Genomic DNA, 15,520 nt, shown 5'->3' on the forward strand with positions numbered 1-15,520 from the left:
CCGTTCTCCCTTTGGAACAAAGTACCCCAAGGACATCCTATACGTGTAAAGATGAGATCAAGTGTAGATGGTAGCAAATAGGTCTTCATGTTTTGCGCCCCCTTTGTCAAGTCCTTTTTAACTGCTTTGGATTCTTCTCTGTTTTAGTTATATGCATTCATTTGTTATTCTTCTGGAAGAACCCCCTCATCTTCGGATTAGTTGCATTTAAACGAAAAAGAAATGGCGATATCAACTTACAAACAGCTCAAATGGTTCATCATATTCTACCAAGAAAAAGAAAGGGTCATCACAAGAATAAAAGATGTCCTTCCTAGTTATACTAGCTAGTTATACTCAAATCCGAACAAAATACCTTCAGAACTATTTAATCCTAATCATTAGTGAGGAGATGAGATGAGTCCCTGAAAGTTACCCTCTAAATCAGCTCTAGTGTATTGCATATGAAGAAAATATAAATGGTTGTGCTAAGCTCATAAATACACTTATTTTAGCCAGTCACTCTATTTTCTCTACCTAGGATATCCTCTTATTAAAGAAATATAAAACACATGACTATGTTATAGGATCACTTTAAGGAAATTTATAAAGTTAACGTTACTTGGGTGATCTGTTAAAATTGATCATATATCCCGGGGGTAAGAAGTTGCCCAGTCGGAGGATCCTGTTGAGAGGAACTGTAGGGTAGTCTAAGGTTCAATATTGGACTAAAATATAACTCAAAAGAAAAAACAAAACACACACTGAGATCAGTTTGCTTCCTATTTCAAGTCGGCTCCTCCGCTAGTGTCAAGTCTATACACATAGGTTCAAGTCAATCAAGCCTATAATGAGAGCCTCTGAAAGTTTACCACGTCAAATAAGTGCAATGAACAAGAATGAGAATTCCTCAACAATTTATATTAGAAATGTTACATAATAACATCACCAAGTCCATATAACTGAAATAAATGAAATAGCTTTTATGATCAGATACTCGTGAACAACTATAGGAAACTGAAACATGTAAACAAAGTCTACCAACTAGCTGACAATAAAAGTCATGTTCATAGGAGAATTCTCCATAAAAGATGGTTCCCCACAAAACCAAGTTGATGGTGTCAATCAATTTATTTAAGCAAATAACAGACATAAAAATTAAAGAGATATGATATGTTCAGGACCATAAACAGAAAAATGAAATGTAAGGACTTATTTCTTCCATTATTTGCTGAGAAACAACAATAGGAGATTCATTATTCATCAAATCTCAATGATGCAATCTTCTTGCATATAATCAATAAGTGCCAAAAATTAATTTAAGGGCTAATACCAGTACAAAATTAAGTTTGCAAGTTATGGGGTTTTCTCTGCAGGCCTACGTAGGAGATGAGAATGCATGGAACTGCCATACTGAGAGATGTGAAAATCAATGTCCCTTCAAGCTAAAAAGGAACAGGAAAGAACATAAAACCAAATGGAAGCACATAAAAATAAAAATACCTCTCCTACCATATCTAACTGCCTCTTTTCCCTTTCTATATTCCCCGATTCTAGATAATTTTACCTCATAACTAGTTATAAGATATTCTATCTACCGTCGAGCTCCAGCTTTTCTGGCAGGTGGAGCGGAGTCTTCATCATCAGATTGGACGTCCCCATACTGCCACATCCTCAACCTCTCTCGTTTTGCTTTTTCTTGGAACTCTTCCAGGTTATCAAGGGCTGCCTTTCTTTCCTTAGTGTCCCACCTCTTCCTTCTTTCTAGCCTAGCAAGTCCTTCCTGCAGTACAAAAAGATCAACACTCAACACAAAAAAGCACATCACAAGCACCTAAGAGTTCAATCCAAAATGCTCACTTCTATTCTGGAAAGGCTCAATGATATCATTCTTCAGAACTTTAGTAGTAATTCTAAAACACGTGCTCATAATGTCTACATTCAGGCAAGAACCAGTGAATATACTGAAGCCATATTTTGGTGCAATAGAAAGGACCTATTAATAGCATTCAATAACATAACAGCATGCACTTCAAAAAAAAATTACTGGGACACGGAAGCTTGATTTCAGTGGCTGTCTGAAAACAGAGCTACTTCTATATTTTAATCTAATTTAGAAAATCAGCTGATCAGAAAATAAGCTGCAAATAAAATTAAACTACATCGGACTTGATTTACACACCAATAGATAAGTAATAGACTGACAATGTCAGAGATAGTACAGGAGGTCTAATATATTATATGAACATTAAAACTGTGTTTTATATGCCGTCAGTTTTCTTTAATATCTCTGTTACTCTACATGGATTAAGCATGAAATTCCATATACATGCACCAAAATAATGCGGTGTCATGCCTGCTGAGCATGGCATTTCTAACTGTATTCTTCTTGCATTCATTTTGAAACATAAAGTATCCACTCCAAGACTCACTTCTTGAGATTTAATGGTATCACTGCTTGGGACCATCTTGAAACTCCAAGTCTGCTAGTGAACTTCTAATCATCATGGAACCAACACCACCCCTGGATCAAATTGTTATGGCAGCTTGAACATAGCCTGTCTTCACTACCAGAAAATGGCTGAGACGTTGATAGATTTTAGCAATCTGCTGCTGATGGACTAAGGGCAGCCTTCATGGGCTGCTCCCCCAGGCCTTGGGGCTTTTAATCCTCTCCTTGCAAGGGCTCATTTTTGGCTGGCAGAAATCTGCCTGACATGTTATAACATAGTAACTGACCGCACAATACAGTTGGCGCAATTGAGGACAAATTGAGAGAAGAATGATTTCAATGGTTTAGACATGTAGAGCCTAGGCTGAGGGATGCACCATTATGAAGGAATGATTTTATACATATAGAAGGAAAGAGGGATAGAGATAGACTGAAAATCACCTGGATGAAGTAATAAGGATGGACTTGATATTGCTACACGTTTCAGAAAGTATAAACAAAGTGGAATGGCGGAAAAGGATGCACGTAGCTAACCCAACTAATTTGGGATTAAGGCTTAGTTGAGTTCATGCTTGGTGCCAAACATCAATTTCTGTTGGTTCTTCTTTCATATTAAAAGAGTTTCATATTCCCTTTCTTGTTCATGGTCCTAACAACCGCAAAATCCCTCCTTACTGTTTGTCTTGCTTCTATCCTCTTGGTGAGCACCGATCATAATATAAACTAATTCACCTCAAATGTTCCTACTCTTTGTTGAAGCATTTCAGCTAGCTTCTGTCAAGCCTTTCTGTTTCTTCTCTTGTCATCATTTTGGAACTTTCTTTATTTTAACGTGACCAATTTTCTATCTACTGGCAAAGCACTCGTCCATAAATAATAATTATAGTTTGGTCCTGTGGATGTACAATTGCATCAGTTGTGATTGTTCATCTTGCTCAATCCATTAAACCCAGAATGGGTACAACAACAAAAAAGTGGTCCTATGTAGCTTTTCCCCATCAATATTTTCTTGCATAGGGCCGCAAGCAAGGTTACTATGTTGCTGGTCCATTTTTAACCATGTTGTGTTCTAACATTAGGCTATTGTAGACACCAAAGAGATCAGTTTTAAAGAGTCACCCTCCTTATGCCCCTCAGACACCATCTGCTCCAGCCTGTAACATCCACCTACCACTAAATCAGCTTTTTGGTTTCTGATATCCCCTCCTTGTTTGCAGGGAGGAAGCAACTTCTTTGCTAGTTCCTTATGGCTTTTCTTTGAAGTCTGAATCTCATTGGCTTGCTACTTCCAATTAGGCTTCTTCAAGTGCAGACAGATGTTTGCTACTTGGTCATCCCCTTCTTTGATTAGAATTTGCATAAGCCATGATCTGTGACTTAATGCTTGTTTAGGCATTCATTGTGTTGATGCAAAAATCCACTTGCATCGGAGAAGCTGGAGTCGAGGGAGTCGCGGTCGCCGCCGGAACCTGCAAAAGAAGTCTAAACCGGAGGTGGGGTTGCTCCGGCAAGACCCTCCGACGCTCAAGTCAGTTCTCTGCCTCAACAAGGATGGAGTGCTCGAACGAAAATTTTAACAGAGTTCTGGGATAGAAAATAGAGCTTAAAGAATAACGTATCTGGGGCTCCCTTTTATAGGCGGAGGGGATAGCAGACTGATAGCGATATCTGTAACCGTCTGGCAGTGGGCTGCCCAGGGTCAGGCGGAGTTTGTTGCGAAGAGTAGTGGAGTAGACCCGTGGCTATCACCGGGACGTGCCACGTAGAGTCTGCCGCGGGGAGTGGAGCGGCGTCCGTTGTCGCGACTTGCCAGGGGATGGAAGAATCGCACGGTATCCGTCGCGGGGAGTGGAGCAGGATCGTGGCCGTTATTGTGGCCTGCCCGGGAGTAATGGAGCCGCGTGGAATCCGTCGCAGGAAGTGGAGCAGTGCTGTGGCCATTACTGCGGCCTGCCAGGGAGTAATGGAGCCGCGTAAGATCCGCCGCAGGGAGTAATGGAGCCGCGTAAGATCCGCCGCAGGGAGTGGAGCAGAATTGTGGCCGTTACTACGGCCTGCCAGGGAGTCCAGACTTGCCGGCTGAAGTTCGGTTGGAATCTGTAGCTAGGGTCAGAAGCGAAGTCCGGCTCCTGTAGGAGCTCGGACGAAGTCTTCCTGCAGTCGAAGTTGGGGACGAAGTCCGGCTCCCGTAGGAGTCCGGACGAAGTTTGTCCGTAGCCGGGGTTGGAAACGGAGTCCGGCTCTTGTAGGAGTCCGGACGGAACTTACCATCGTTCGAAGTCGAGGACGAAGTCCGGCTCCCGTAGGAGTCCAGACGGAGTCTTCATTCGATCAAAGTCGAGGGCGAAGTCCGGCTCCCGTAGGAGTCCGGACGAAGCTTACCAGCAGTCGAGGTCGAGGACGGGGCCCGGCTCCCGTGGGAGTCCGGGCGAAGCCTTCCAGCAGTTGAGGTTGCGGACGAAGTTCGGCTCCCGTAGGAGTCCGGACGAAGTCTGCCTGTAGCTGGAGTCGGAGACGAGATCTGGCTTCCGTAGGAGTCCGATCGAAGTCTACCTGCAATTAAAGTCAGGGACGAAATTCGGCTCCCTTAGGAGTCCAGATGTAGTTTACCTGTAAGCGAAGTCGTGGGCGGAGCCCGGCTCCCGTAGGAGTCCGGGCGAGGCCTTCCCGCAGTCAAGGTCGGGGACGAGATCTGGCTCCCGTAGGAGTCCGGACGAAGCCTTCCAGCAGTCGAGGTTGGGGACGAAGTCCAGCTCCCGTAGGAGTCCGGACGAAGTCCGCCTGTAGTTGGAGTCGGAGACGAGATCCGGCTCCCGTAGGAGTCTGGTCGAAGTCTACCTGCAATTAAAATCAGGGACGAAGTTCGGCTCCCTTAGGAGTCCAGACGAAGTTTACCTGTAAGCGAAGTCGTGGGCGGAGCCCGGCTCCCGTAGGAGTCCGGGCGAAGCCTTCCCGCAGTCGAGGTTGGGGACGAAGTTTGCCTGCAACCAAAGTTGGAGACGGAGTCCGGCTCCCGTAGGAGTCCGTACAGTATCCCCGAGGGGTCACTCCGAACACAAACTTCGGCTAGGGGAGGTTTTACACCCAACACATTGAATTGAGACTATTATCTGCCTTATACTTCCAACATCTCGCTTGATCCACTTTTCATTCATGTGTCTGACCAACCATCACATCCTCATCAATATTTAGATTGCTTGCTTTGAAAAGGTGCTCATGCTATTTTTTGTAATCATCCAGGATTTCTAGTTGATCAGGCTAAAAAGGCCTAAACACCGTTATGGAGCCAATCATGAATTCTTCAATCTTCATTTTCAGTTATACTTGAAGCCTCATGAACCCACTTTACTTCAACTCCAACATAGTGTGGCAGACCATTTACAACAATCACCTTGTTTCTGTTGCCTTTGGCCTGCTTGTAGTTTGCAGATCAACTTTCACTAATTGCACATCAACCTCTTAACATCTTCAAGCTATCACTTCCACTAATTGCACATCAACCTCTAACACTAAGGTCATATTCAAACTATCACTTCTGTCTCAAGGAGATATGTCAAGTTTCCTTATCAGGTGATTTCACAGATGGCAATTTTACCTCTTCTACCTTTTTCTAAAGACCTATTTAACTATCTATTCATGAGTGTAGAGAACATTGATGGCTAATATGTGCCCTTATGCTTGTCTGCACATCCATAAATCTACTAATGTCATCACAAGTTTGCATCTTCTTTGTTGCGGGTTGGCTGTCTTCTTTGTTGCTGGTTGGCTGCAAGAACCAGCTTAACCTGCCACCAACTTACAGGTCCTCAGTTTGCAGCCATCCATTGAAAGGTACGCTCCATGTGGTGGTTAAATTCTGCTCATTGCAGTGTCTGTGCAATCAACTTTCGTAATTATGACATCAACATTCACCAATTCAATTTCATGTAACTTCACTCAGCACTATCAAACTTGTTATAAGCATGGCATTCTCGCCTCTGACTTACTAGCTATATCAATGCACAATCGTTCCTGTTGGGTATAAAATACCACCCGGCCGAAGTTTGTAAAAGTCCGACCCTTCCAGGACTTTTCCGGCCTCTCCGATCTGGTGTGGCGCTTCTCTAAACCCCCTCGACCGTCCGAGCTTCCGGACTTCTCTGACAATGAGCTTCACCATTCATCTACCGGACCGCTCCAAAAACTCTCTAGGCCTCACTATCAGCCGACCTTCTACAGTAATCAACTATTCTCCGAATTCCTTCCAGACTTCTTCTGGCCGCAGACGACCCTACTCCGAACTTCTTCCGAGCTTCGTCAATATCCGAGCTTCTCCAACAACGAAGATTTCTATAGTAACCAGACTTCATCCAAGTTGCTACGGCAGTCGACCACCTTCCGGACTCCACCCGAGCTCCCGAAAGAGCCGAACTTCTACTACGAGCGGTCCACTCCGAACTTCTACTACGAGCGGTCTACTCCGAACTTCTACTACGAGCGGCCTACTCCGAACTCCTACAGCGGACGGTCTACCCCGAATATCTGCTGTAAGCAAATTTCATTCGAGCCTCTACTGTAAACACATTTCTTTCAAACTTCTATTACAGGTAGACTTCAGCCGAGCTTCTTCGTAGCCGGATCCCAGACGAGCTTCTACAATGGGACAGGACCTGCTGGCCAGGTCGCTACTCCGAGCTCCCACGACAACCGATCTTCGACCGAGCTTCTACAATAAGCGGTCTCCTTTCAGCCTTCTACGAGAACCAGACTTCGGACGAGCTTCTACAACAGACGGATTCCAGCAGCTGGATTTCTACAATGGTCGATCACCTTCGATGTCTGCCGAACCTCCCCAACGCCATCCGAGGTCCACCGCCGGCCGATCCTCTGCCAGATTTCTCATGAAACCGGACTTCTCCGGCGGATAATCTTCAGACAAGCTTCGACATCGGACAAATCCCAGACGGACTTCCCTAGCAACCGGACCCCTACCGGACTTCACCAACAGAAAGTCTCCATCCGAGCTTCTACAGCAGATGACTTCCGTGTAGCATCAACACCTAAGGCATCCGACAACAGTAGACTCGTCAGCAGCCTCGGAAACATCCGAGCTTCCCCTAGATCGGCAGGATAGAGAGCCATTCCGCTCCATCGGATATCCCAGCCGAGCTCCAGCCGACAGATCCGAACTCTCTGACAAGTCACGACAGTGGCCACTACCCTACTCCACTCTCTGCAACGGATTCCACATGGCTCCACCACTCTCTGGCAAGTCGCGACAACGGACACCACTCCACTCTCCGAGCTCAACCACTCTGGCAAGTCGCGACAACGGACACCACTCCACTCTCCGTAACAAACTCCACGTGGTCCTGAACGACCCCTGACGCCACTACTCTCCATAACAAACTCCAGACGGCTTTGAACAGCCCACTATCAGACGGTTACAGACGTCGCTGTCAATCAGTTACGCTCTCCGTCTATGAAAAGAGACCCCCAGATACGTCTTCTCTAAGCTTTAAACTTAATCTCAAAACTTTGCTAAAATTTTCACTCGAACACTCCATTTCTGTTGAAGCAGAGTACTGACTTAAGCGTCAGAGGGTCTTTCCGAAGCACCCCCAACTCCGGTTTAGACTTCCCTTGCAGGTCCCGGCGGCGATCACGATCATCTCGACTCCAGCAACTCCGGCTTCAACGGAATTCTGCACCAACAGAATTAGCGCTAGAGGAAGGGGGCTGTGTCTTCGCAGTACCCTTGTTCTTGAAGGAGTGCTCAACGGGACTTCCTCCAGTCATCTTCTCCGACATCCTCCTCTCCTTCTCCTACTAGATCTCCACCTGATGCCTCCCCGAAAGGCATCCACCAGGCGATCCACGACCTCTGCGGTCAGATCTCAAGCTCTGGCCTCGCCTCCAGTTTCTTAGGCTCCTCCGGCAACGGCGGTCGGTATGGAACAGCTCGACCTGCTGGTTCAGCAGGTCAGAGGCCTCACCGAGGCGGTGCAGGCCATGCAGCAGCAGCAGCAGCAACAGCCGCAGGCGTCAGTGCGGTTGGATCGTCGGAGTTCCAAGATCCGGCAGTAAGGCGGACCACTTGGGCCAGTCGTCCTGTCTTCCCCGGAAAGGAGAATCCGAGGGTGGAGAGCCCTCAGTCTGATCACGATTTCACTCCCGAAGGATCCCTACCTCCACTCTACCAGAAAACCCTCGAGACTCGCAGTCGAGAGGACCTCCTGGATCGAAGGCTCCAGGAGATGAACCGGCGGATCGAAGAGCTCCGCCACACTACCCCTGCTTATGGTGAGAACATCTGTACTGACCCTCCTTTCTCTCAAATGATCATGCAGGAACCGATCCCGCCAAACTTCAAGCTCCCCCAATTCGAAAGCTACGACGGGACCTCGGATCCGGTTGACCATCTGGAGGCCTTCCGGACAATGATGCTGCTCCATGGTGCGCCAGACGCCATCTTGTGCCGAGCTCTCCCATCTACTTTGAAGGGAGCAGCAAGGAACTGGTACTCGACGCTGAAGCTGGGTACTATTTTCTCCTTTGATTAGATGAGCCACCAGTTTGCGGCTCATTTTGTTAGCAGCCGACGTCCCCGGAGAGGTTCGGAGTCCCTTATCAACATCAAGCAGAAGGAGGGAGAATCCATCCGAGCCTATGTCAACCGCTTCAACGTCGCCGCGCTGGAGGTCCGAAACTTGGACCAATCGATCACGATGGCCGCCCTAAAGGGCGGTCTTCAAAAGAACGATCTTCTGTTTTCTCTGGAAAAGAAATATCCCAGGGACTTTGCTGATTTGCTGGCTCGGGCCGAAGGATATGCCCGAGCAGAAGAAGCCTTCAAGACGAAGGACGAGGAGGCCGCGAAGCAGCGACAGACGGGGGACTCTAGCAAGCCCGCAGTTGAAAAAGGGTCGAGTGAAGCTCGGCCACGCTCTCGAACTCCCTCCGGACACAGGCGTATCCAGACTCCCCCCCGAGTTCGTAGGCAGAGAAGCCCAGACCGCAGAGTTCGGCAGAACTCTCCCCCGGGAAGATTCCGCAGCTACGCCCCTCTCAATGCTCCAAAAGCCCAGGTGCTGATGGAGGTCAGGGAGCAGCTGCCGAGGTTGGAAAGGATGTGCTCGCACCCCAGGAAGCGCAACCCAAACAAATTCTGCCTCTATCACCGTGACCACGGCCACGACACGGAGGAATGCATTCAGCTCCGAGACGAAATCAAGCTCATCAGGCGAGGTCGGCTCGACAGATTCATTCGACGCCGACCTGAAGGTAGGGAAGACCGGCCTAGAGCCCTGCCGCAGCCAGAGCCGCCAAGGAGGGAGGAGCAGCCTGAAGATCGGGCCTCCGATTGGGATTATCAACTCCATCTCAGGAGGACCCCGACGGGGAGCAGACCTTCCGTAGTTATAAGATCCAAAAAATCTGCGGATGTATTACCAATAGCTTTGCCTTAAATAAAAATTTTATATTTTTATATTTATCCTTTTGGAATGAACTTATAACGACAGGAAGTAACTCCCTCATTCAATCGAAATTAAGCGTGTTAGGAACAGGAGAAGAACCTCGTCCTAACATGAGCAAAGTCGAAGGCCCGGTTACTTAAAGACCGGATGGAGGAAGAAGCCCTTGCAACGGCCCTTATGTGCCCCCACAGCCTTGTTAGGAACAGGAGGAGAACCTCGTCCTAACATGAGCAAAGTCGAAGACCCGATTACTTAAAGACCGGATGGGGGGAGAGACCTTTGCAACGGCCCTTATGTGCCCCCACAGCCTTGTTAGGAACAGGAGGAGAACCTCATCCTAACATGAGCAAAGTCGAAGGCCCGATTACTTAAAGACCGGTGGGGGGAAAGGCCCTTGCAACGACCCTTATGTGCCCCCACAGTCTTATTAGAATAGGAGGAGAACCTTGTTCTAACATGAACAAAGTCGAAGGCCCGGTTACTTAAAGACCGGATGGGGGAAGAGGCCCTTGCAACGGCCCTTATGTGCCCCCACCGCCTTGTAAGGAACAGGAGAAAAACCTCGTCCTAACATGAGCAAAGTCGAAGGTCCGATTACTTAGAGACCGGATGGGGGGAGAGGCCTTGCAGCGGCCCTTACGTGCCCCCCAGTCCTGTTAGGAACAGAAGGAGAACCTCATCCTAACATAAGCTGAAACTGACTGTCGGGAACAAGAGGAGAATCTCGTGCTGACGCAAACAAAGGCTCGGTCGATCAAGACCGGACAAGGAGGAAAGCCTCCTCAACGGCTCCTCTACACTCTCACGACCCCGTCAAGAGCAGAGGGAAGACCCTCACTCGAACACAGAAGAAAAGGAGAGATGAAAAAAGAAAGCGACGAACTACACCAGCGATAAGTGAAAAACAAACTACATCAAAGACACAAGGGACCTCATCTCAACGAGGAAGAAAACCCTTGTCGAAAATCTCCAGTTGCTAAGGGCGAATCAACACAGCGACGACCAGGAACCTTCAAACAACGTCGACATCGAACAAGACGAAAGACAAGAAGTTTGGTAAACGACAACTCAATACCAAAATAGACAAAGTAATGAAAAATTTTCTTTTCATTTCATTAGTGAAGTATATATTACAAAACCTTGAAGGCTAAAAAGAGAGACGACAAGAAAAGAAAAAGAATACATGGAAGGATGAAAGGCAAAAAAAAAAAAAGAGAAAGGAGCTCTAAGGAAGCCCAGCTTCTTCCGACTTCGAGCTCTCGATTTCGGTCCTTATTAGGGATTGCCTTAAGTTTTCAACTTCTTCCTCTAGTTCCATCTTTCTCAGCAGCATATCCCGGTACATCTAGTGGAACCGCCGGCTCTCGCCCTCCGACTCTCGAAGCCTCTTCCTCAGGACCTCGGACTCCGCCTCGACATCTTTGACCGCCTGCTGCTCGTGGACCAGCTGAATCTTCAGCCGCTGCAGTTCAGCCTCCTCCCGCCCAAGGGACACAGACAGTTCTGCCATGGTTCCCCTCAAGGAGCGGAGCTCGTCGGAGCCTTGTGCAGAGGTAAGCTGGACTCTCTCAGATAACTGCCTCCGAAGGCGGGCAACTTCATCGGTCGCCGTCTGGAGCTTCCTTCGGTAGTCCTCTACTTGCCCGCTCCAGCCGACTCAATAGGCGTTGTAGCTCGCCTCAGCATCCTGCAGCTGCTTTTGAAGGTCGAAGAACTTCTTTGACCAGTCTCGATTGCGATCGGCTTGGACTGTGAGCCAGAACGAGCTCCCTTCCAACTGGCCGATCTTCTCCCGTGCGGCCGCCAGCTCGACTTCAAGGGAGCTGATCTTGGAAGCTTGAGTCCAAGATCGATCGCTGGCACGTTTCCGGAGTTCCTCGAGCTCCGTCACGAAGTCAGCCTTCCTCCGGGTGAATTCCATGAGACTCTTTCTGTGGAGGTCCTGAAGGCGAACAGCCTCCGCAGTGACTTCCAAATGGCTCTTCCTCAATCGGTGAAGTTCATCTTCCAGCTTCTTGGATTTCTTCGTTAATTGACGAACTTCCATTCTGAGGTCTCGAATCATCGACTTCAGAGGAATCCCCTGTGACAGGAGAAGAGCTTCGACAGGACACTGTCATTGGGAGACAAAAGCGCCACGACTCAAATTAGTACAAGAAGACAAAAGATAAGGAAAAGAATACCAAAAAAAAAGGGAGGGGGCCCCTGTAAAAAAGATCCGATTTCATTGAGTAAATAATTTTCAAGTACAAGAGAACGAAAAAAAAAAATCACCACAAAGGAAAAATACAAAGCTAGAGGTTCCGGACCTCTGGGGCAGAAGTAGAGGGGCTCGGCGTCCCGGGAAGATCGTCAGCGGCGGCCGCGGCGGTCGACGAGGTCCCGACTGGAGGAGGACCGGCAGCAGCTTCGGATGGTCCGGCTTCATCGTCGGACGCCTCGTCCAGGAAGCCGAGATCCAGTTAGGAAAACCTCCCAGCCACCTCTTGGCAGAGTTCGAAACCCTTGATGAAGGCATCCTGGTCGAACTGGACCTTTAGATCCTCCATCTCGGAGGAGGCCTTAAACTCCTCCACTGCTCGGGCCCCTGCCTCCGAGATCAAGGACGGAATCCGCGCTTTCAGCTTGGAAACCCGCACCTTCAACTCGGAAGCCTGTGCCTTCAGTTCGGAGATTTCGGCCTCAGCTTTCTTTCTCTCCTCCTCCAAGGCGGTCCTCAGATCGGACGAGGTTTGTCCCTCCTTTTCCAGCGCCTCCTGGAGACTTAGGGCCTCGGCGGTCTTCTCCTCGAGGCGGGCGGCCCCAGCCAGGCGATCTTCCTCCGCCCGAGCTGCCTCCCTCTTGACGATCTTCACCGCCTCGACGTTGGTAACAAGCTGGTGCCCAATCTGCAAGAAAGGTCGGGGAGTCAATATAAAGGCTGAAGAATAAATTAGTAAAGAAGCAAGAAGGAGAAAAAAAGTGAGTTAACCTACTTCGAGGAAAGATCCCAAAGAGTCCCAGACCCGCAGCTCGGGATCAGCAAGGACGATCCTCTCGACGACCTCGGGCAGAATGCACCCTTCGACCAGCCTCTTTATTAAATCCCTGTTGTTGAAGAGATTTTCCCCCAGGTCTTCCTCGGAGCCGCCGGCCCCCTCGACGACAGCCTTGCGACTGCGGCTCCTCCGGGCCAGGGTCTTCTTTCTCCTCCTCCCTTCGGTCCCGGGTGCCCCCTCGGAGCGAGCCTCTGGAGCGAGATCCTCGATCGGAGGGCTCCTTGAAAGGGCTCGGGGGACTTCGGGTTCGGCGTCGGAAGAGACTTCGACGGCGACGGCCACCGGAGCAGGCGCGGTCGAGCTTGTAACTTTTGTCCTGGCTTTCTTCACCGACCCCGAAGTCAAGGCGTCTTTTTTCTTGTGGATCTTGAGACCCTAGGCTAACCTCCGAGCCACACCTGCATCCATGTCTGCAATAAAATAAGATCAACACGGCTCAGAGATGGAATAAGAGAAAAGGGAAGCAAAAAAAAAAAAAATGATACCGGCAAGCTTAAGAGGATTCAGGCCGACGTTGAACAAAAGTTGTTCCTTCAAGAGTTCGGAGAAGGGGGCTTGATAGGCCTCGAGCTTTTTGGAGGCTTCGAGGTCGTCCCTTTTCAGGCTAGAAGCCCGACGGACGGAATTCCTCAGAGATCCCTAAGGGAGTAATCCTAGCTCCAAGGTCGGGCATCGGACATAGAAGAACCTCTCCTTCCAGTTGTGGATAGAAGAGGGGGCACCTTTCAGCAACCCCTTTCTACCGAACTGAGGGGAGAAGTACCACCAGTCCTTTGTCGAGGGATAACGCTTGAAGGTGTAGAAGTTCCTAAACAAAGAAAAGGTCGGCCGAACTTTCAGCTAAACTACAAAAAGAAAGAAATCCTATCAAAAATCTAAAGAAATTCGGCGCTACTGAGACTAAAAAAATATTCAAAAAACGAAAAAAAACGACAACAAAAAGCGAAAGTGAAAGTCGAAATCCAGCACGGAAGGCCTCTTGGTACAGACAGAAGCGGCCGGGAGGGGGGAGCTAGCCCGGTCGGTTGGCCCGAGAAGCTCCAACTCGTACTCCGGAGGAACTCCGTACTGAATCCTTATCAGTGAGAATTCGTCCGGAGTCAGAGCTGGGGATGGTGTCCGGCGCAAAAACCAGACGAGATTCGATCCTAACTACGGGTTCGTCTACGGTACAAGGACTTTGGGGAGCTGAGGCTGACGAACTCCTAGAACCGCTAGAAGAGGAGATATCGGAAGATATTTTGGATCAAATAGAAGCCACAAAAATTTTGAAAAAAAAAATGAGAAAAACAGCAAACAAGCTCTCGAGGAAGCTAAACAAACGGAATAAGAAGAAGAAAGAACAGAAAAATGGAGATCGGCTTCTACAACAACCGATCTTCTACAACGGACAGACTCCAGCAGCTGGATTTCTACAACAACCGATCGCCTCCGGTGTCTGCCGAACCTCCCCAACGCCATCCGAGGTCCACCGCCGACCGACCCTCCGCCAGATTCCTCATGAAACCGGACTTCTCCGACGGATAATCTTCAGACAAGCTTCGACATCGGGCAAATCCCAGACAGACTTCCCTAGCAACCGGACCCCTACCGGACTTCACCAATAGAAAGTCTCAATTCGAGCTTCTACAGTAGATGACTTCCGTCTGTAGCATCAGCACCTAAGGCATCCGACAACAGTAGACTCGTCAGCAGCCTCGGAAACATCCGAACTTTCCCTAGATCGGCAGGATAGAGAGCCATTCTGCTCCATCGGATATCCCAACCGAGCTCCAGCAGACAGATCCAAACTCTCTGACAAGTCACGACAATGGCCACTACCCTGCTCCACTCTCTGCAACGGATTCCGCATGGCTCCACCACTCTCTGGTAAGTCGCGACAACGGATACTACTCCACTCTTCGGGCTCAACCACTCTCTGGCAAGTCGCGACAACAGACACCACTCCACTCTCCGTAACAAACTCCACGTGGCTCTGAACGACCCCTGACGCCACTACTCTCCGTAACAAACTCCGGACAGCTCTGAACAGCCCACTACCAGACGGTTACAGACGTCGCTGTCAATCAATTACGCTCTCCGTCTATAAAAAAGGACCCCCAGATATGTTCTTCTCTAAGCTCTAAACTCTATCTCAAAACTCTGCTAAAATTCTCACTCGAGCACTCCATTTCTGTTGAAGCAGAGTACTGACTTGAGCATCGGAGGATCTTGCCGGAGCACCTCCAACTTCGGTTTAGACTTCCCTTGCAGGTCCCGACGGCGGCCGCGGTCATCTCGACTCCAGCAACTCCGGCTTCAGCGGAATTCTGCACCAACAGATCCTTTGATGATCATGCATCTTTGAATATCATCTCAACTTATCCAGTCATTTTGACACCTTAGCTACTAAATCTAATCCTGCTCATGTTGTGGTGATGATTCTACCACGTGCCCATCCCCCCCCCCCCCCCGCTTTCCCTTTCCCATCCACGAATGTATACTTGTTTACATGGATTCTCATTCTCATGGCTTAGTCTTGGTGCATGGTCAACCTTGACTTTGACATAAGAAAAGGGGAATGAGAGCAAGGTGGCCGGTCTACTCAAGCACAC

At 48.8% G+C, this 15,520-nt stretch overlaps 2 protein-coding genes across 2 annotated transcripts in view; both read right to left on the bottom strand.

The window, feature by feature from the left end:
- Positions 1–1,177: 1,177 nt before the first annotated feature.
- LOC105036009 (ribonuclease TUDOR 1) overlaps positions 1,178–15,520 on the bottom strand; it is a 28,987-nt gene continuing 14,644 nt past the window's right edge. Inside the window, exon 17 of the mRNA XM_019847515.3 lies at positions 1,178–1,762. Coding sequence (XP_019703074.2) covers positions 1,574–1,762 — 189 coding nt within the window. The 3' untranslated portion in view covers positions 1,178–1,573. The remainder of the gene's footprint in view (positions 1,763–15,520) is intronic.
- Positions 12,211–14,679, bottom strand: LOC140859676 (uncharacterized). Its single transcript, XM_073261893.1, has 3 exons — positions 14,605–14,679; positions 12,864–13,301; positions 12,211–12,776 (listed from the first exon to the last, which is right to left on the bottom strand). Exons 1-3 carry the CDS (start codon positions 14,677–14,679, stop codon positions 12,351–12,353), a joined length of 939 nt encoding a protein of 312 aa, XP_073117994.1. The 3' UTR covers positions 12,211–12,350.

The sequence above is a fragment of the Elaeis guineensis genome, chromosome 8 (genome assembly GCF_000442705.2).
Source record: "Elaeis guineensis isolate ETL-2024a chromosome 8, EG11, whole genome shotgun sequence".
NCBI classification, from domain to species: Eukaryota; Viridiplantae; Streptophyta; class Magnoliopsida; order Arecales; family Arecaceae; genus Elaeis; species Elaeis guineensis.